The following is a 21,379-nucleotide window of genomic DNA, read 5'->3' on the forward strand; positions in this document are numbered from 1 at the left end:
TCAGGCAACATGGGTCCTATCATAGAGGAGAGACACCATCCTGAAGCAGAGGATCCCTGCTGAGATTGCTCCTGGGCGAACGCAGCCCGTGCTGCCTACAGTAATTACACACGTGCTCCTTCAGTCTCACCCGCTGCTCCGTGGGTTTTTATCTCCAGCTCTGCTCCACACTTCTCCTCTTCGTGCCTCATTTGGCTTGTCTGCAAAATGGGAATAATGATGTATGGATGTACCTCCTGGAAGCAATGAGGACACAGCACACTCAGGGTCTCAGAGGGAAGGTCCCATATGGCCACATGGTCATAACAGCAATTCCCTGAAAGTTCAGGGCCAGCGAGGCACCATTAGTCCATATAATCTGACCTCTGGGATAGCACAGGCTGTTATGTTTCACATATTATGTCCAAAACCTCTAGTTTGTTATAGGTAGCATAAAGTTACTTATAACAGTAACTAGTTTAGGTGTAAACTATCCCCTAGTTTGTCTTGGGTAGAGAAGAAAGGCGGAGGTGGTACCAAAGCCCTATAATGGGGAGGATGAAGTGAGAGAGACCCAGAGGCTCTCAGCAAATGAACCATACCGCACAGGTGACAACCACCACAGGTCCCCTGGGAGAAATCCCTTCCCAACCTCAAATCCAGAGAGCAGTGAGTAAGACATACCAGCCTTCATGTGAGAATAGTCCTCATCCTACCTCAGACCACCGGTCCGCGCCGTCCCGTGTCCTGCTGTCAGCTCCAACCAATCTCCGAGGAAGGCTGAATGAAAAAAAAAGTAATAACACATCCAGTCAATTGTGCATTCGAGTAAAAAATTCCTTCCTAACCCTCGCAGGCAAATGGCTGATTTAATTATAATCATTGTCTTAATGCCAAGCTGCAAGAATCACAAGCGTATGGAGAGCAATGCAGGCCCGCAGAGAGGGGGGTGAACGGGGACGCTCACTAATTCCCGGTGCCCAGAAGCACAAACTGCTTAAATGGCCATGGAAAAGGGACTGCCAGCAAACCATGGGTGCGTTTTATGATATAAATAGAGGTATGCTGCAAAGAGGCAGGTGCGTTTCCATAGAACGTGGGTCTTCCATGCCCCGCACCTGGGTTTTCTTCATTCACGCGGTTGTCCCATGCATGATTTAACTCATTGGGCATAAATCTGATGAAGGGAATGTGATTAAATAGCCCCAGCTCTGACAGTGCAGATGCACTTTGGCTGATGGGTGTAAAGAAAGCCTGTCGTGGTTATAGGCTTGGCTGCGTTTTGTTCTCCATCTGTTCTTCCGGAGAGCAGCCACCACGGCTCTCAGCCGCTTGCCTTGACTGGTTTGGGGATGGAGGGTCCTAATTCCTTCACCTGGATGGGAACGGAGGTATCTTACCCCGCACATTCCCCGCTATCTCCCTGCAGGACTGACTGGACACGTCTACATGTGCATTTACACCGGCTTAAATTTACTGCGGAGTAAATTACTGCACAGTGAGCAGGAATAGGCCGGCATCTACACACGTGGGTGTTAAAGCGCATTAATGCTGTGTGTGGACTGACTAAAGTTAGTCCCAAGTCAGTCCACACACACACAGCATTACTGCACAGTAGGGCTGTGTGAAATTGTGCCGGGTGTTTCGTTTCGAAGCTGCTTCAACGCATTTCGAGCTTGAAACAGCGAAATCAAAATGAAACGAAAGGCTTCGAAACAGCTTCGAAACAAAATGAGAGCACTCGAAATATTTTGAAACTTTTGAAATGTTTCAAGTTTCAAAGCCGGGCTTGCTTGCAGCTAAACAGAGACTAAGGAGAGGGAGGAGGAAGAGCGGGGAAGGACTGCTCTGACATTGATATCTAGCATGATGCAGGTATCAAATTTACACTCAAGTCAGCATAAGCCACCATATCTACTGCAGAGTATGGGCGTGCACATGTAGACGCGCACGCATACTGTGCAGCGATTTCAGGTACTCCGCAGAAATGCGCATGTGTAGACGTGCCCACTGGGTGGCTTCCTTCTGGGAACTGGTGAGTGATGATATAGTGAGCAGCTGCCTGAGTTAGCAGCTGGAACAAAGGCTCAGAGAAAGAGGACTTTAAATCAGCAAGCAGCCCTAATCCCACACTTCTGCACAAGTCTTGCCTCTGAAGCGACAATGCAGAACCCATATACATCCTCCTTGCCCACCCAGCTCCCCTTGGTCTTTCTGCATCCGAGCCACCTCCAGGAGAGCAAGCTAGAGCTGCTCCCTCTGGCACTCTCCGTAAGGACCCCCCGCCATGCTGGGCTGGATGACTTCTTCTAATGTTCCCTAGGTGGACTGGCTGACGGTGATGCTCTTAGAGCAGTGATTCTCAACCGGGGTGTTGCAGCACCCTGGGGTGCTTTGAGCTCCTGCCAAGGGTGCTCCAGCAGCCCACACAATGTATGCACTGTAGCTGTGTAAACAGGATGCCCAAATAAACCCAAAGGGTGCATCCAGATAACCATGGCCATGCGGTTTGTGGCACTGCAAACAAAGGTTGAGTTGAGTGCCTTAAAGTGAAACGTCCACCCGATTCCCCAGCACAGCCACCTCATACTAGTGACAGATCCCAGTACAGCATTAATAGTCATTCAAGAGCACGCAGAGTCACAGGGGCTGGTTACCTCGGAAGGAAGTTGAGAAACCTCACACCTTGGCCAGAACAAGGTTTGACTTCACTCTCTGCTCTCGCTCCCAAAGCACACAGCGATTTAGGATGGGAATGTCTCACGTCCACTTCCCTGCTGGTGTCAGGGGTCACGTCACACCCAGCGAGACTCAAACCTTAGACCCTATATCATTAATCACCATTAACAGTGATTTGCCAGCGTGCTGCAGGGCAAGCTAGCATGACAAGAGCAGACCCCAAGAGCCCTTCTGCAGCAACGTGGGGGTCTTGCACACTAAGAAGTGAAAGAATAGCCTTTCATCTCAGCCCGCCTGCTTTTTATTATAAAACTGCCTGCTCTGGAGACACTTAATGCATCACATGTGCTGCCCTCCCCCAGGGTAGGGATTTATGTGCTGTGTGATTGCTGCCTATCAAGCAGAGCACGGAGTGGGGGGGGACCAGGAGTGATGGATGTGCCGATAAAGTTGCCAGGTGTCCTCTTTCCCTTTGGGATGTCCATTGATTCCTGCCAGGATGCCGAACAGCCCCGGTATTTGTTAGGGGAGGCCTGTGTCCTTCAGGGATGGCTGAGCACCTGGGATAGGGATCACAAGGAGTTGCCTCAAAGGCTGCTGGTTGCGTGCAGAACTTGGTGCAAATTCAGAGTCTGGTCAAGGCACTGCAGGATCCTGTCCTTGCAATGCAGTTGGGAACCCAGCACACCCACACGTCAAAACACCCAAACCTGCCACAAGGAAAGCAGTGAAACCAAAATGGGCAACATCCTGCCAGGTTAAAATACATTCAAGAGATTGAATGTGTCTGAACAAGGTTGTTAAAATACATGAACAACAAAGGTTGTTAAAATACATTCAAGTGATCCAAGGAAGGGAGCCCACGGCCCCTGCTACCGAGGAAGGCAAAACCCCCACACTCCTTACCCATCTGACCATGGGGTAAAATTTCTTCCTGACCCCAAATATGGCAATTGGTCTGATCCTGAGCAAGGGGCAAGACACGCTAGCCAGGAAGCTGTGGATTTACGTCCCAGCAGTAGCATTGGCACGGCCTGGTCCAAATGCCCAGCCGTGGCTGCAGCTAACACCCACTGCCCTTTAAACAAATGCTGACACACGTAGCTGCAGGGAGGAGGGACAGGGGAGGGGAAATTCCCTCCCACTCCCATGCAGCAACCAGCAAAGCCCAGAAGCATGGGGGAGAGGGGAGGCATTGCTATGCCTAGGTCACCCCCATCCATCGTCTTCTTGAGCATCTCCAGTGATGGAGAGTCCACACCTTCCCTACGTGTCCATCCCGCTGCCTTGCTGTTCAAATGGTGACGTTTTCCCTGATACCCAATCTAAATGGACTTTGCTGCACCTTCAAGCCGTGGATCTGTGTCTTACTCTCTGCAGCAAGAGAGAAAAGGTGCTTTCCTTCTTCTTCATAGCAGTATGAAAGGGTTGGCCTTTGGGTCAGCCCAGGCTAGCCTTAAACCAGTCTCTGCAGTCAGGGGTACATGAGGGGATGATGTAGTGAGCATTACATGCAGCAGCCTTTGCCACCCCAGCCTGTACAACCAGGTACCCATTGACAGCTGGATTGATGCAGGCTGGCAGGGGTGGCACCCTTCAGTGCCAGTCTAGAGCCAGGCTTGAACCTTGGTTGCAAAGCAAAATGCCCATCTGCTCCGCCACTGCAGTGCCAATTATTAATATTAATCAGTGGTCATTAATATTAATTAACTAATGAATATTGAGGAGGTCTTGCTGTTGCAAACACTTCAATTAACTTTCTGTGGGTGAGTAGCCTGGCACTACTCACACAGGTAAGTGTTTGCGGGCTCACAGCTTGGTTTGCCCCATCTATTATAAGTCACGGGGGATCTGCAGACTATGCAAAACTGCAAACAGGGGCTTTCATACCCACTCGGTTCCCTGCCAGTTATTTAAGTTGGGATGAAACTAGTGAGCTTGCATAGGGCACTGATGATGTGTCCCTGTAATGAACAGTTCAGACCCACATTCACGTGGCAGACGTGGTGGGAAGCCTGTCTTGGGTTTTGCGTTTTTGTTCATGCGAATGTCAGACTCGCTGCCCCTGCCATGTAGACGAGCCCCCAGTGCTACCCCAAAACCAGCCATAAAATCCACAGGAATGTATATCACCCCAGTATCACCATACAGAGTCATCGCTACTGCTACTTTTAACCAGCTTTTCCCATAAATAATGGATAACGGTCATGAAAAATGTATGGCAGAATTATTTCCATCCATTTTAATTGTAGTAGCACTTTTAAAAAACACGTTCTTCGTTGACGCGTGGGTGGAGGAGAGAGCTCGGGTATTCAAAGTGATTCATAAACTGAATGAGTAATGCACCCATTTCGACGGGCTGTTTGCTACATCTGAGCCGCAGCTTCCCCAAGTAAAGTGATGCTCCAACAATAGTCGTCGTGGTGTTTTTAAGAACAGCCGCGGCAGGCACAGCAAAAGTTTTATCCATCAAAAAATGATCTCATCCCAGCCTCTCAAAGTCAAACTTCCTTTTCAAGTTAAGCTGTGGAGATCAAAAAGGAAAAAAAGGCAACGCTGTCTGTAAAAACAACTGAACGAGCCTGGCTGACACCGGGGAATATTCTGTAATATCAGAGAAAACAGAATTTTGCTTTTTAGGTCCGCCTTGAAATTTTCAGCAAAATCAGCACCATCTTCACAAATTTCTCAAAGATGGTTGGTTGGCTTCATTTTCCCATCAAAGTTATGGGTTGTCTTGGCATTTCATCCAAAATTTAGCATGATACTTAGATTTTTTTTTCTCCTTCTCAGCATATAGCTGCTCTCCTTGGTAAAATGCCTCTCCATTTGCTTTGGTCTATGGGACTTATGTTAAAAGAGATGAAAAACTTGATGCTTTCAAATTCTTTCTCTTTCAAGCCAAAAGGATCCTCACCTTCTTCTTTTCCATCAGACATGGAGACTAATGACATTTTTGTGGAAACACCCAACCTCTCCTAACAGGGATTTTGTAGGCAAGAGGTATCATTAACTCCCTGCTTGAAGCAGCTGAAGAGCAAAATCAGGAAGATGTGGATATGCTTTCCTTTTCACTTGTTTCCAGGGCATTCTTCACTCATTTACGTTTGGTTTCCTAGGGTCTCTTTCTTCCATTGTAAAACCACATCAAGAAACCACGGGCTTGGTTTTGGAAGGGTTTTCCTTCATGGCCTGGGCACTAGCTTTTGGGTGCTTTCCTGGAGTGACCACCTGGCTCTGCCAGAGGGTTAATCTCGGAGATGTCCAGGACTATGAATCTGCTCTTTTGTAAAAAGAAGTCAATCGAGAGCAATCATTGAAGCTGGTGGAGCTGCGACCTTGAAGAAGCAAGGTGCAAATGGCCCGTTGACTCCGTTTCCTGCCAGTGATGTTCTCGAAGCTTCGGAGGCATCAGATGAGCTCTAACTTTTCCTTTGCTGAACTCTGTGCTCATCTGAGATGGTGCCCACAGCCTGCCATTTCCTCCAGAGACCGCTGCTACAAAGCCACCCTCTGCTGTGCTTTACAGTGCTGGTGTCTTGAGATCTCCACCCAGCTTAGAAGAAGATAAGAAGTGCCATGTCCTGGGTCAGACCATAGGTCCACCTTGCCCAGTCTCCTGTCTCACACAGGGGCACAGAGCGGATGCAGGAAGGGGTCTGACCAGGGGTGTTTTCCCCACTGGTCCTCTCTCACTTGCAGCCTCCAGCATTTGAGGCCTAGGATAGGGGTTTTCAACCTTCTTTCATCTTCAGGCCCCTAAAAAAATGCCAATGGAGGCGCAGACCCCTTTGAATTGTGAGTGTGGGTATTCACATCCTTTGGATCGATCGTAGTCATCTTTCTCAGACCCCTTAGACAAAGTCCGAGGCCTGTGGACCACAGGTTGAAAACCACTGGTCTAGGAAGTTCAGAGTCCGAGGCTGTATCCCTACCTCCCGTGATCAATAGCTACCAACGCCCTTTTCCTCCAAGAATGCGTCCAATCCCTTTTGGTATCGGGCGAAATGCTCAGCTTCCCCCACATTTGGTGGCAACAAGCTCCACACTTCAATTCTACACGGTGTGAAAAAGAACTGTTTTCTGTTCGTTTTCAACTTCCTACCTACTAGTTTCATTTTTGTGACCCCCTAGTTCTTGCCTTGTGAGAGGTGGCCAATAATAAATCCCTACTGACTTGCTCTTCACCACTTAGTATTTGGTAAACACTTATCACGTCCCCCCCCACAGGCATCTCTTTTCTAAACTGAATAGGCCTGGCCTCCTTAGTCTCTCCTCATGTGGAAGCCCCTCCATCATGGGCGACTGGTGCCTGCTGAGCCTGGGGGGCACCAGATCACCGATGGTGGGGTGCGATTATCGAGCCAGCGGCAAAACCGGAAGTGCACTTCCACCGGCACTTCCGTTTTCATGGCTGGCACTTCCAGGGGGTGCACGGCCAATCTCAGGGGGTGCACATGCATCCCCTATGCATCACCCATGACCTCCACACCATTAAATCATCCTTGTTGCCTTTCTCTGGACCATGTCTAGTTCTTCTATCTCCTTTTTGAGGTGTGGGGACCAGAACTGGGCACAACATGCAAGGTGTGGACCGTGGATTTATAAAGGGGCGTCATGATACTTTCACAGAGAAGCTCTCCCACCCCTTTCTGCACAACAGCTCCTCTGCAATCATACAGGTGCAGCATTTTCAGCCCTCATCCACTGCGCTCGTGGTATTGAGTGAAAAAGGCCCCGAACCACCTTGAAGCACAGCCGCTATGCCACAAGCAAGGTTTGTGCACACTGGCCTGCAGAGACTCTCGCAGTGTGTTGCTCATCATTCATCGACCTCTTTAAAGGCTCAGTTCTCAGTGGCGATGGCTCAGATCGCCATCCACCACCATTGATCATCTCTTTGAAATCCAGGTAGAAACCAAGGGGGCTCAGGTCCGAGCCCTGCCTGGAGTCAGCACCTTTTCTGGACCCGCTCACTCAATCTGGTCCCCGCTCCCTGCCTCCTCTGTGAAAACCATCGCTGACTCTGCCTTGCAATCCCCATACGGGACACACGATCTTGCCTGCCTGAGGCAGGGGTTGGATTAGATGACCTCTTGAGGTCCCTCCTAGCCCTACTTCTCTATGATGTCATGATTTCTCCATCTGACCTTTCCCAGTTCCCTTGGCTGTCCTCTTAGTGGGGTGAAGAAGTAGCCTAGACTTTCTCCGCTCCCTTATGATACTAGCTGGCTGTTGCCCATGGGCTTCAGGGTAAGGAGCTGGCTGTTTTCCCAGCTTCCACATGGGAGGCCTCCATCTTGCTCCATGCTGGCAGAAGGACCGTGAGAGACTGCAGATAGGAGATGCAACAAAACCGGAGTCTGTAGAAACCCAGGAGCCTCGTAGTCCTCTAGCAATTGGGATTAGGGGATGTCCAAGGTAGCACTCTGTTATCACGGTGTTGCAGCAGAGCCTAATGAAGCATGGAGCCAGAACTCAAGGCGTGGGGTAGCGGTAGGCTCATATGGCTGTAACGTGATGGAGCTTGCACGGAGGGATGCCGGCCAGGTGCTGTGCCACGACTGGAGCTGGTCACCCGGCGTAATTCAAGCTGTGCCTCAGCGAGCTGTACGTGGGAAACCCGGGAACGTCTCGCCTGTGGAAGAGGTGAATGCACCGTGGGGAATCCAGACGCCGGCTTGTCACGTCCAGTCGTCTGCCCCCAATGCTGAAGCCTCACACTAACCCATCAGGCACCTTGAGGGGCAATTCCTCCCTGGGGGTAATTTTATACCCTGCAGATTGGGCTGAGCCAACCGTGTTTATCTACAGATATTGTTGTGGCTTATCCTCTTTCCTATCCAGGCCCTGCTGTTTGACCCTCTGCCCTCTTGCTTCACGCTGGGTAGGGAAATATTTTAATGGCTTGACCTGCCTGTGACTTCCCCGCCTTGTTCTTGAAGGAAGGGATAAAGGATAGACGTGGGCTCAGGCTGTAACCCTCCTTCTTGGGGCCAAACTCTCCTGGTTTTGACCCTCTCCTGTCACATAGGACCCTGGCTGTGTGCCTCGAGCAGCTCCCTCCACTCGTTTTCCCCATATCTCCCTGCAAGTGAGAGAGGCCTCCCGAATCGGTCTGCGTAGGCACTGCTCCATCTTCCTTGGACCCCATCTCCAGCCTCACCCCCACTGTGCCAGCTCATGCTAAGGGCCCTGCGCGGGGCTTGTTTTGGATCCATTCATCCCTCTGGTCCTTGCCTCTGAAGCCTCCAAACTGTGTATGAACCTCTGTGACTCACTCCCATCTTCCTCTCCTCACCTCTCTTCCCCATCCCATGGCTGCATCAGATCCTGATTTAGATGCTTAATGCCTCACACAGCAACTGGCTTTGGTGATGAGTACTTTACAGTCTGCAAAAGCCATCAGGACTCATGATAGAGGTGATATCTTTTATTAGGCCAGCTAGATTTTTGCCAAAAAAAAAAAAATTGTGGGGGGGGGGAGGGAATCTAGTTTTTGTTTTTGTTTTGTTTTTTGCAATTATTTTTTTTTGGTTGTTGCAAGAATCGAGTTTTTGTTTTGGCTTTTTTTGCAAATTTTTTATTTTTTTTGCAAAAATCTAGTTGGTCTAATAAAGGATATCACCTTTACCATGAGCCCTGGTTGCTTCTAGACCAATATGGCTACAACCTGGATACCTTACCTTGCAAGAGGGGAAGGATGGCCCAGTGGTTGGAGCAATAGACTGGGCTTTCAGAGAGACTCCCTGCTTTGTCACAGACCTCAGACAAGTCACCAAACCCTGATCTTCAGTGGCCTGGACTGAGGAAATTAGGCTTGTAAAAACCTTTGATGATCTGAGTTTCCATTTTCTGTATGATGTAGGGGTGACAGCACTGCTTGGCCTCATGGGGTTTCAGTGAGGATAAATACCTTGGGGGTTGCTGTGAGGGGCTTGGATTCGGCAGGTAACGAGGCTCCAGACCTCCGGGAGTGGTCTCTTCCCACCTTAGGAGGCTGGTTTACCAGCAGGCCACTGCTGGCATTTGGAGGAAATGCACCACCATAAACTTGTTTTTTTTTGTGGCCTGTTTCCTGTCAATAGTCTCATTCAGGGGTGCTCAACCCCTGATCCAGAGGTGAAGCCATGTCATCCGACCCAGGGGGATCCCCAAGTGTCTGGAAACGTGATGGTGAGGAGCAATGGCAATGCTAATTGCCGCTTCCCTGCTGCCAAATTTCCAGGCCTGTAGGGAGCCGGATAGCATGGCCTTGTGCACCGACTCACCCCAGCGCACAGCTGGATCCAGGGATGCAGATTTAGGCTGGCATACTAGATCGCAGCCATGGACAACCCCTCACAGGATCCAACCTACAGACCAACCTCACGCCATTCATCTGGCCTGAAGGGCTGGAAAGTTGGGCCTAACTGATCATTCATGAGACAAGCAAGCTCCCACCCCCTTATACAACCCCCTCAGTGCAACCCTCTTCCACCCATCTAGGGTAGAAACCCACACTGGTTCAGAGGTGCCGCAGGCCCCCTGCTCACTTTCCCCATCTCTCTAGCTATTGTGTGGAGCAAGCAGGCTAGATCCAACCTGCAAGTACCTCCCTCCATCTGCGACCAGCCCAAGACACTTTAGAAGAAGGTCCAAGAAACTGGCCACCATGTTGCTGTGTTTGGCAGGGGCAGGTGGGCAGAGCATGCTGGTGCACGTGGTAGCCACATCCTTGCAGGGCTCCTACAGCTGTTTCTGGTGCATAATCCTGCTGACATTGCAGGAATATTCCTGGTATTGCCAGGAAATATTGCACCCTTAGGCAGGGCTGAGCAAGCAGGAGGAAACCTGGGAAGGAGGCCAGAGGAAGAAGGTCCTAGCAGGTCAGGAGGACCCAGTGAGTCCTAAGGAGAAGGTAGCCAACAGACCTAGGCAGTGCCTAGAAACTCTCCCTCCATCCCTTCTCCAAATGGCTGGGGAGGGACACTTAGAAGTTAGCTGGTTTCCTCATGGCTTCACATGGGATCACTTCTGAACCCCAGCACCAATCCCAGCCCCTCCGTTCGGGCAGTCCGGCCAGGGCCAGCCCTGCCATGAAGTGATGCTCTGCCTCCTCGGTGTCTCCTGGTGCTGCAGGTTCGGAGAACGAGGTGACCCAGGTGAACCGCTGCCTGGACGCCGCCAAAGCCTGCAACGTGGACGAGATGTGCCAGCGGCTGCGGACGGAGTACGTCTCCTTCTGCATCCGGCGCGCGGCCCGGGCCGACACCTGCAACCGCTCCAAGTGCCACAAGGCCCTGCGCAAGTTCTTCGACCGCGTGCCCCCCGAGTACACCCACGAGCTGCTCTTCTGCCCCTGCGAGGACACGGCTTGTGCTGAGCGCCGGCGCCAAACCATTGTCCCTGCCTGCTCCTACGAGGCCAAGGAGAAGCCCAACTGTCTGGCCCCTCTGGATGCTTGCCGGGAAAACTACGTCTGCAGGTAACACTCGTGTGACCCCATGGGATGCAGGCAGACTTCACCCCTTGATGGGCCTAATCCAACCCAGGGGTGCCTGAAGGGTGCCTGCCTATTGCCCCCAGTGGGCTGTGGACCAGGCCCCGTGGTGCAGTGGATACAGCAAAGAGCTGTCTAGGGGCAGCCTGGGAGGTGCCAGCTGCAGGTTCTTGGGGCAACCTCCTAGGTTTCCTTAGGCTTCGATTATGGGCTGGAAAAGTAGGTGAGAAAACAAACAGGAGGGCTTATTAACAGCATCTATTGGCCAGAGCAATTTGCAAACACTATTTAGGGCACTGACTAGGGTCAGTGCTAGGGGCTTGGGAAACTTTAATGGGAATCGGCGTTTTACTGTGCAGGGGTGAACTGAGCACAAAGAGCTCAAGCCTTTATCTGAGGTCACACGGGGAACCAGGGAGCAGCACCCAGTTCTCCCAATGTCTTACCATGAGCTGCTCCCTGTAAGAAGGATAAGAAGTAGGAGATACATTGGAAACCAGGGTCTGCTCTGCCTCTGAGATGCAGGGTCCACACAACACCCAGTACTGGAAAAGGAGGGGTCCCTAAGGAAGTCAGCCAGAGCACAGGAGCACTGGGTTAGGATCATCAAAAATAAGGGCTGGAAGGGCCCTCAGAGGTCACATCTAGTCCAATCCCCTCCTCAAAGCAGGACCAGCCCCAGCTACAATACCCCAGACAAGGCTTTGTCTACCCGGATGGGAAACACCTCCAAGGATGGAGACTGCACCACCTCTGGGGAGCCTGTTCCAGTGTTTTCCTACCCTTCACTTGATAAAGTTTTTCCTAATATCCAACCTCAACTTCCCTTGCTGCAACTTGAGCCCATTGCTCCTTGTCCTGTTGTCTGCCCCCACTGAGCACAGCCCAGCTCCATCCTCTTTGCAGCCCCACTGCAGGGAGGTGAAGGCTGCTATTCAATCCCCCTCAGTTTCCTCTTCTCCAGACTAAATCATCCCATTTCCCTCAGCCACTCCCCAGGAGTCCTGTCCCCCAGCCGCCAACCATTTTTGTTGCCCTCTGCTGGACTCTCTCCAACTTGTCCGCATCCTTTCTGTAGCGGGGAGCCCAAAACTGGCCATAGGACTCCAGTTGTGGCCTCCCCAGTGCTGAATAGAGGGGAAGAATCACTGCCCTCGATCTGCTGGCAACGCTTCTACCAATGCAGGGTTGCAGGCATAGATTTTAGGGTTGTGTGAAATTTCGGTAGCTGTTTTGTTTTGGACTCGAATGTTTTAACGGTCAAAACACCAAATCCAAAGTGAAATGCAGAGCTCTGAAACAGCTCTGAAATGAAACAGGCCATCCAAAACATATCAGAAATTTTCTGAAATGATTTGGATGTTTCCAAAACATTTCAGAGGCGGGCTTACAGGGAAAAGGGAGGAGGAGGACAGGAGGAAGGACTACTTTGATATTGATATCTGTAGCTGGTGGCCAGTGACAACCATCTGTCCCTGAGGTCCCTTCCAATCCCAGTACTGGGGAATCAACCCGGGAGCTGGGGAATTGAACCAAGGGCATGTTCAGGTCCCTGAACATTCCTCCGGGTCCTGGTTCAATTTCTGAGATCCCAATTCTGCCACCAGCTCTTCCTGTGGGGCATGGACCCCGAGATGATGTGGGATAACAGCAGGCTGCTGCTACCAGCTGGGGATGGCAATGGCTCTAGGCTATTTCCCCAACTGGCAGTAGCAGCCTGCTGAAACCTCACACAGATCTGGAGCCATGCCCCCCGGGAAGACCTGGGGGAATGATCAGAGAGCTGGGGAATCGAACTGGGAGCACCAGCTGACACGTGGAGCTGCCCCAGCTCGCATGCAGCACCTGCTGAGCCATGCTGTACCTGCACAATAGTGCAGCTGCCATGCAGATGCCAGGTGTGGGGGGGGTGCTATTCCTGCTGCCCCTCACTGCAAAGGTGGGGCTCTGCCACTAGCCCTCAGAGGCCCCAATCACTGTTGCCAGAGCTGGTGAGTGTGGGGCTTTTTTTTAAAAAAAGCTCTGCACTCACCAGATGCAGAGCATGGGGATGACAGCATGCTGCCAGCTGGGGCCAGCACCAGCACCAGCACCCAAGTCTGCCCGGAGCAACCTGCGCCAAGCACCAGGAAGAACCCAGTGCTGGCGCTGGCCCAAACCAGCAGTGGCAGCCTGTTGTCATCCCGCATGCAGATCTGTGGGCCTGCGCCCCTGGGAGGGCTGCGGAGCTGTGTCAGACTCCTCCTGGGGGGAGCAGTCCCCAGATCTATCCTGCATCTGTCTCCTTGAAACTTGGCAGGCTTCATGGCCTTAGAAGGGGCTACCGTCTCGGCAAATTTCATCCAAATCAGTCAAGAAATGACGAAGTTACAGACAGTTTTGTGATTCCCATTATAGCCTAAGGCTGAAACACGGTTGAAATTTTGAAACAGCTCCGAAACAGTTTTGGTCAAAATGAAACGGGACAGTGATTCAAAACACCAAAATGAATCACCGTCCCTCCGAAACGCCCAATCCGAAACCACTCACAGCCCTCATAGATATCCAGGCCCCTCTTTCCTCCAAACAGCATCAGTGAGGGATGTGGTAGTCAGCCCTTAATGTCAGTCACAATGCTCCATAAATGCAGTAAAAGCAGGTTTCTTCCTGCTCCCCCACCCTCAAGAAATGCCCTTTGGCTGATCATCTGTGTCAGGAGATGACTGTGTCTCCAGTCACCTGTTCACAGGGCCACCTGCTAAGGGGAATCAAAGCAGTTGCCCATGAATGGTCCTTGCTGATGCTGACTTGAGGAACAGGGAGTGACTGCCTGAGGCAGGGCTGTGTGTGCACGTGTATGAGCACGAGAGGGATTTTCTCTGAAGCAAAACTTATTCTGTAGCCACCGATGCCTTTAGAGTGGGGAGTTTCTTTATTCATCACTTTGGCCTCTTCCCTACAGAAGTCCCAGTTCAAATCCACCAAGGAAACTGCCCATTCACAGCAAATGTGAGGGGTGCCAGCTTCTTTAGCCCTGCTCCAAGATGCCCTCCGCAGGTCCTGGTCTGGGCTGCCGCGGTGGGTACATTTGCGAGCGCACGGAGAGGTGCAGGGCACCCCGTGCTTCTTCATGGTGTGGAGCACGTCTTCAGAGACCACGTCTTGTGCGCTGATGGCTGTTCAGGTGCTGCTGGCACGTTGTCAGCTCTCACCATGTTATGGCCATCGGCAAGCAAGCTCCTTTGGGTAGATGTGCTATCTTTTATTAGACCAACGGAGCAGTTGGAAAAAAGTTCTTTGCAAGCTTTTGGAAGGGCACTTGGGCCCGAAAGCTTGCAAAGAACGTTTTTTTTCCCAACTACCCAGTTGGTCTAATAAAAGAGATCACATCTACCCAAAGAAGCTTGCCTGCACCCACAGAGGCTACAACCCCAAACCCTGCAATGCTGTGCACTTGGTGAGGATTTCTTTTAGGATGGGCTGTGAAGCGATGAGCAGAGTGGTAGGGTGGGGCCAAAGGAAAGCCATCTGGATGGTGATGGAAGAGACGGTCAGGCCAAGGTGGACATAGGAAAATGTGTACTTTGGAAGCAGGGGGTTTGGGGGGACTTAATGAGTGATACATGCCTCAGTTACCACCTAAGGGAATGCATACGCTGTTTTGCACACATCTCACTGCTCACCTGGGCTACTAACAGCCACAGGAGCAGCCTGAATATTATTTACCCTGCCTCTCAGGCAGGTTTCACAGCCAACACAGATCTCTGTGCAGCCACGAATAGACTCCTCCAGATGTTTTTCAAAGATATCCAGAGTATGTGATTGTACCCACTCTGGGGGGAGTCTATTCCAGACCCTGGGCACTCACGTTGGACATCGATGGCTTTGAAATTTTTGAGGAAAACAGCGTTGAGCAATTCAGTATTAAATACTGTAATGAGAAGCTGCAAAAGCTCTTTACTGACCTCACCCTTCAAGAAGAACAGGAAGAATACATACAAAAGGGGATTGAATGGACTCACGTTGAATGTTTCAACCATGCTATCATTCGTGACTTAATAGAAAATAATCAAACTGGGATTGTAGCTATGCCAAATGAAGAGTGCCGGCAGCCAGGGGCTGTTACTGGTGATACCTTTGTAGAGAGACTGAACCGAGTCTGTGCTACTCATCAGCACTTTGAAAGCAGGATGAGCAAATGTTCACAGGTCCCGAATGATACACTCCTGCCTTACTGTTGCTTCAGGTATCCAGGTTGTAGCTGCATTGGTCTAGCAGCAAAAGCAATCAGGACTCGTGGTAGAGGTGATATCTTTGATTAGACCAACTAGATTTTTGCAAAACATTTTTAAAAAATTTTTTTTAAGATTTTTTTTTTATTAGATTTTTGCAAAAAATGAAAGTTCTTGAAAAAAAGTCCTCATTCAGCTCACTCGTGGCAGTACTCCAGATGTGGTCTCCTGAGTACCCAATAGAGGGGAAGAATCACTAGATCTTCTGGCTGTGCTGCTACCAATCAGAACCAATTCAAATGCAACATCTGTTTTTACCCCTTCTAATGACCTTTGAGGATCCACGTGAATGATTTGCTCAAGGTCATATCAAGTCAGTGGCAGAGCAGGGAGTTGTCCCTACATCCCCTACAATAACCATTTAGCCTAGGCCAGGCCTGCCTCTCAGCTGCTGCAGGGACCACAGCTCTCATGTGTTGTCTGGCTCAGTCTCAGTGGCTCAGCCTAGTGCTGGATGCTGCAGGAAGCAACTTGTAAATTGGATCATACTGTCTCACTGTGTATTAGGCCCCAAACTATGTCTGGTTTTGGGCTCCCCTCCACAGAAAGGATGCCGAACAAATTAGAGAGAGCCCCGTGGAGGACAATGAAAATGGTTGGGGGCTGGGGCACCTGACTTGTGAGGACAGGCGGAGGGAACGGGGCTGATTTAGTCTGCAGAAGAAAAGATTGAGGGGGGATTGAATAGCAGCCTTCACCTCCCTGCAGGGGGGCTGCAAAGAGGATGGAGCTGGGCTGTTCTCAGTGGGGGCAGATGGCAGGACAAGGAGCAATGGGCTCAAGCTGCAGCAAGGGAAGTTGAGGTTGGATATTAGGGAAAACTTTCTCACTAGGAGGGTGGTGAAGCACTGGAACAGGCTCCCCAGAGAGGTGGTGGAGTCTCCATCCTTAGAGGTGTTGAAGACCCAGGTAGACAAAGCCTTGGCTGGGATGATGTAGTTGGGGCTGGTCCTGCTTGGAGCAGGGGGGTTGGACTAGATGTGACTTCCTATGGTCCCTTCCAACCCTCATTTTCTATGATTGTATGAGCCAAGTCAAGCCCTGGAAGGGGCATAGCACTTTATACATGTATCTAGTCCCTGAAATGAATGGCAATTAAGTAAAAGTAGCTGCTCTTGCTCTGGGAGAAGTATTATATTGGATATTTCACAGGTACTCGAAGCGGGACAATGGGCTTGTATACCTGTAGGATTTCTTGGTTCAAGTTCGGGGGCAGGAAGCTGACATCTGTTTTTCCCTAAAGTGTGAGTAACTGCAGGGAGCTGAAGGGTAGTTGCCTGTCAAACAGGGATACTGGCCCTGCTCTGCCTCTGCATGGCGTTGGGAGGACAGATACATTACCGATTGTGAGGAACCACCCTGCAAGCAACAGGGCTCCAGCAAGGAGCATGCTGGAGAACATGGCTGTATTGTGGGGTCTTCCCAACTGGCGCTTTAAGGCGGTCTGAGCACTTCCGATCTGCAACAGGAAGGCGAGCTGCAAAGTGGGACGCTCTCTAATGGGAGGCAGCCTCCATGCTGAAGGTGTTTGAGAGTACAGGGGGGGTGGGGCTATCTCTGAGGATAAAAGTATCCTGTCTGTAATGATAAACGTCATCATTTAGAGATGCTTGCTAGTTTAAAAGTGTTGGGAGTCGGGAGATGGTCCCTCAGGTAATAGCTGTTAGAGACAAACTAAGGGATTGCAAAGGTTGCCTACTGCTCCACAATAAAGTTCACTGCTGTTAGTTCTTCTCATTCATATAGGCCTGCGTTTATTGAACACAGTGATCACAATGCTATCCAAAGCAGCATGGAGATTTCATAGACTTCCTAGCCATAGGGCTGGAAGGGACCTCGCAAGATCATCATGTCCAGCCCCCTGGCCCCATAACACATCTGCTTTTGGTTGCTCATTGAGCCAGCTTTGAGGTCAGGGGCACAGAAGCCCTCTTAGCCCTGCCTACCCCATGGCCTGGTGGACAGGACACTTTACCAGGATGTAGATATGGGTTCAAACCCACACTGCAGGACCAATGCCAAGAACCTGAGTCTCCCATTCCCCAAATGGCTGTAGCCATTTGGTTAGAACAGTGTTGCCGGCCACTTCGTGGGTACAGTCCAGCGTGATGGCCCAACCTTGCATGCCAGAAATAGCCATGTGGCTAGATTTCCAGACCCATGAGGAGCTCCGTGGGCCAGATAAGATGGTCCCATAGGCAGCAGGTTAAATACCTCTGGGCTAAGTGGTAGAAGGGCCCCTGTCATCCTCTTCTCAGCACCAAACAGTTGCTACACATGCTTTTTCTGTGACTAAATCCTGCGGATGTGAACAGAATTTAGACACTTCCTGAGACATATTAGGATCAAAGCAGCATAAGTGAAGGTAGATACCTCCATAGACTTCTTCTGAGCATTTTCAGAAAGCCAAAATAGAGACATGTAAGGAACGGAGACATCCCAGCAGCTTTGTGGCTCTTGAATAGGGCATGTTAGGAGGGCATGGACTTAGACCCCTAGCCCCCCTCCCCTGATTCCTTCCAGGGTGGGACAGGATCCTCTTCTCCTTACAGATCCTGTTGAAAGCAGGCTTGCTGGTACCACAACACACGCATCCAATCAACCAAGCATACAAGACCCTGGCTTGCAAATGGCCTGCAGCAGAGACCGCTTTTACAGGCAAAGGGGCCTCCGAGCCTTGCTTTTAGCATCAGGCATGCCCATAAAACCAGCAACTAATTATAGTTATAGATGGTTATAAATCTGCCATCAGCGTGGAGATGAGCATGGACTTTGGAGTTCATATGGGGACCCTGTTGATTTTGTGTTGTCCTTCTGTGACACACATAGCTCTTAGTCTGCACGCATTACTCTGCACTCTTCTTGGAAGCCGTTCTGCATTATCATCATCATTATCACCATAGCAACCACGAGCCCCAGTTCTGGACCAGGGCCTCAGTTGTCTGTGATGGGTACCACATGTTGCAGAAGAGACATCCACGCTCCGTGAAATAAGAACGTTGCATTTGTTCTCCCTTGCTTTTGTTGTTCCCTTTAATCTAAAACAGGTGTTATCTAGACTGGCAGCATATGGCTGCGCTGTGTGGGTGAGAGAAACATCACAGATTGTTGCTTTTCCATTAATACTGCTGGCCTTCTTCCAAGCAAATTGCGGATTTGGGGGCCTTGCTGATTGGAGGCCCATTAAAGCAATAATTGACTATATGAAGTTTAAGGTATTTTCTCAGTGTAAGAGATTTACCGTATACCCGAGGCACCAGTCCTTGAACAGAGGTGGACACAAACAGCATTCAAGCGATCTCGTCATTCTGCAATCTACGCTCTAAAAACCAATGCCTCATCTACTGGGAGGTATCCAGGTTGTAGCTGCATTGGTCCAGTGGCAAAAGCAATCAGAACTTGTGGTAGAGGCGATATCTTTTATTAGATCCACTAGATTTTTGCAAAAATTAAAGACTTTTTTTGCAAAAATCTATCACCTCTACCATGAGCCCTGATTGCTTCATCCACTGGGTGGCAATTCTGCCCCCAGGAACGGACTCGGTTGAGCAAAGAACAAATTTCCTTGCTACTTGCAACAGCCCCTTGCTAAAGAATGAGCGTCACAAAATTAAGAAGAAAATACAGTAATTCCTCAAGACTGCCTGCTACGGTTGTACATTTGCACGTAACAGCACCGCTGAATGACTCAGAGAATAATCATACTAAAAACCTGCCTTGATCTGCTGGGGGCAAGAGCGTGCCTAAGTCAGGAGCTGTTCCAGGGAAGAATGCATACGTGCATGAATAAGCTCACGAGTGGGTCTGCTGCTATCCGAATGCCGTGAATGCAGCCGGCCAAGTACCAGTGATGCTTTTTTTGCTGTCTGTCTCATGCAGGTCCCGATATGCAGAGTTCCAGTTTAATTGCCAGCCGTCCCCGCAGTCTGCCACTGGCTGCCGAAAGGAGAACTACGCTGCGTGTCTGCTGGCGTACACAGGAATCATAGGTAGGAGGCTGCGCCCTTTGGCCCTGCCAGCCCCGGGGAGCTCACGAGCAAGCCCACCTCCCTGCTGCCTCTTGCCCTGTCCCGGGCAGTGCAGTGCCTGGTCGTGAAGATGCATGAGACAAGAATCCAGCTTGCTCTGCCATGCTGGCTCTGCCAGGAAAGGCAGTGAGAGGTGGTGCTGGGTGCATCCACTGAGCAGCATGTTGTTAATGTGGAAAGATGGGACCACCATGATGGCACTTCCTGGTGGGTGAACGACCAAGCCGTGAAAGAGCTAACTGCAGCCACGTTGCATTGGCTCTCCTGGTCCGTTCTAGGCGAGGGGCCCTGCTAGGTCCCAAGGAGATGGGCTGGGGGCTGAGAGCAGTGACCCCACTCCCTCCTCCCTGGCAGGCAGCCCCATCACGCCCAACTACATCGACAACTCGACCTCCAGCATCGCGCCCTGGTGCACCTGCAACGCCAGCGGGAACCGGCAGGAAGAGTGCGAGAGCTTCCTGCACCTCTTCACCAACAACCTCTGTCTCCGTAAGTCCCCGCTGCGAGGGCAGCTCCTCTGTATGGCTGGTGGGGGGGACTTTGGGACCCCTCACCCCAGCACTGGGGAACGTGTCTGCAAAGGACCCAGTGCAACCACCGCTTGCCCCTGCCAGGTGGGACTAGCTTTGCCTGTCCATCCTGCCCCTTCCAGAGCCAGAGATGTTGCACGTGATACCAGCCAGACAATCCCATTATCCCTCCCAGTGAAATTACAGCAGCCCCAGGGTAGAAAGGGGGCAGCCGTGAGACGCCCAGGCTGGGCAGGCCAGCATTTGACCCTGCTTAGTATTGCAATAGCACCTGGGGCAAAGATCGGGGACCTGCTGCTCTGGCCCATAGCAGGGGACAAGCCCTGCCTTGAAGATCTCACAGGCTGAACAGATGGGCCCAAGGGTGGAAAGGGAAGTGGGGGATGGAAACGAAGTGACTCACCCGAGACCATTGAGCAGGGCAGTGTCAGTGCAGGGATTGGACCCCTGGCTCTGCTGACTCCCAGCCCCGTGCCTCTGGCTCAGGCGAGGCGACTTGCAAGTTAGCCCTATGAATGCCAAGTGAAGCACAGTGGGCTTGTCCCCTCCTTGGCCCGAGCTCTGCCTGCTGTACGACCACATAAAATACCTGCCTGGGGCCTCTGCGAAAGGAGAAGGTGACATGTAGGACTAGGCAGCATGAGCTCTGCAAACAGGCTCTGAGCCCCAGAAGAGGTGACAGGAGTCGTGGATGTCCAAATTCATCAATGCCATGAGCCGCCATGCGAGCCATCCAGCAGCTGCCAGCGAGGGCGGGTGGAGACCCTGGCCCCGTCACCCCTGGGAGATCCTGGCAAGGGGACATTTCTGCACCAGGAAACTTCTGCGCTCCCCGGGGCCTACAACGGGCACTGCCAAGCCGTGGAAGCCGAGCAGCCCTGCATCCCGTATGGTCTGAGCAGGGAGTCACCTCTCGCCCAGGTCTTTGCCACCCCTGCCCAGGAGTGGGAACCAGGCACCAGGCACAGTCTCTGGGTAACCTGCACCATGGGGCTGCGCCTGCCCTAGCTAAGGCTCCTATGGTGGGGATGCAATTTTGGCACCCCCAGGGCAGGTGTCCCATGCATCATGCCGCTGCCAGGCCATGACACCACAAGGAGCCTGAGTTCAATCCTTGCTCTGCAAGCAACAAGCCCCTTGTGATGCCTGCCTGGTGTCTTCCCGGCATTTCCCAGCCACAGCCATGACCAGGCTGGAATTGAGAAGGGGCTGCCAGGCTGAGCGTGCCCCTGAAGGACCTACCTTTGTGCAAAGCCTCAGCAGCACCCATCATGCCCTGGGGATTGAGGATGCAGAGCCCTGAAGGGTGCATGCTGCAGTGCTCGGTGGGGCCTTCCACTCTTTCCCAGGGCTCCAGGCAGAGAGCGTGCAGGGCTGTGCTTCTCTCCCTGAGGAGGTCAGATTGCCACT

At 51.4% G+C, this 21,379-nt stretch overlaps 1 protein-coding gene across 2 annotated transcripts in view; it reads left to right on the forward strand.

Annotated features, from left to right (window-relative positions):
* The window catches only part of GFRA4 (GDNF family receptor alpha 4), a 130,919-nt gene that overhangs the window by 99,619 nt on the left and 9,921 nt on the right, over window positions 1-21,379 (forward strand). For both annotated transcript variants that reach the window (XM_019495661.2, XM_019495662.2), the window contains exons 4-6: window positions 10,780-11,125; window positions 19,291-19,400; window positions 19,794-19,928. In XM_019495661.2, coding sequence (XP_019351206.1) covers window positions 10,780-11,125; window positions 19,291-19,400; window positions 19,794-19,928 — 591 coding nt within the window. The remainder of the gene's footprint in view (window positions 1-10,779; window positions 11,126-19,290; window positions 19,401-19,793; window positions 19,929-21,379) is intronic.

Source organism: Alligator mississippiensis, chromosome 2, assembly GCF_030867095.1.
Source record: "Alligator mississippiensis isolate rAllMis1 chromosome 2, rAllMis1, whole genome shotgun sequence".
Lineage (NCBI taxonomy): Eukaryota > Metazoa > Chordata > Crocodylia > Alligatoridae > Alligator > Alligator mississippiensis.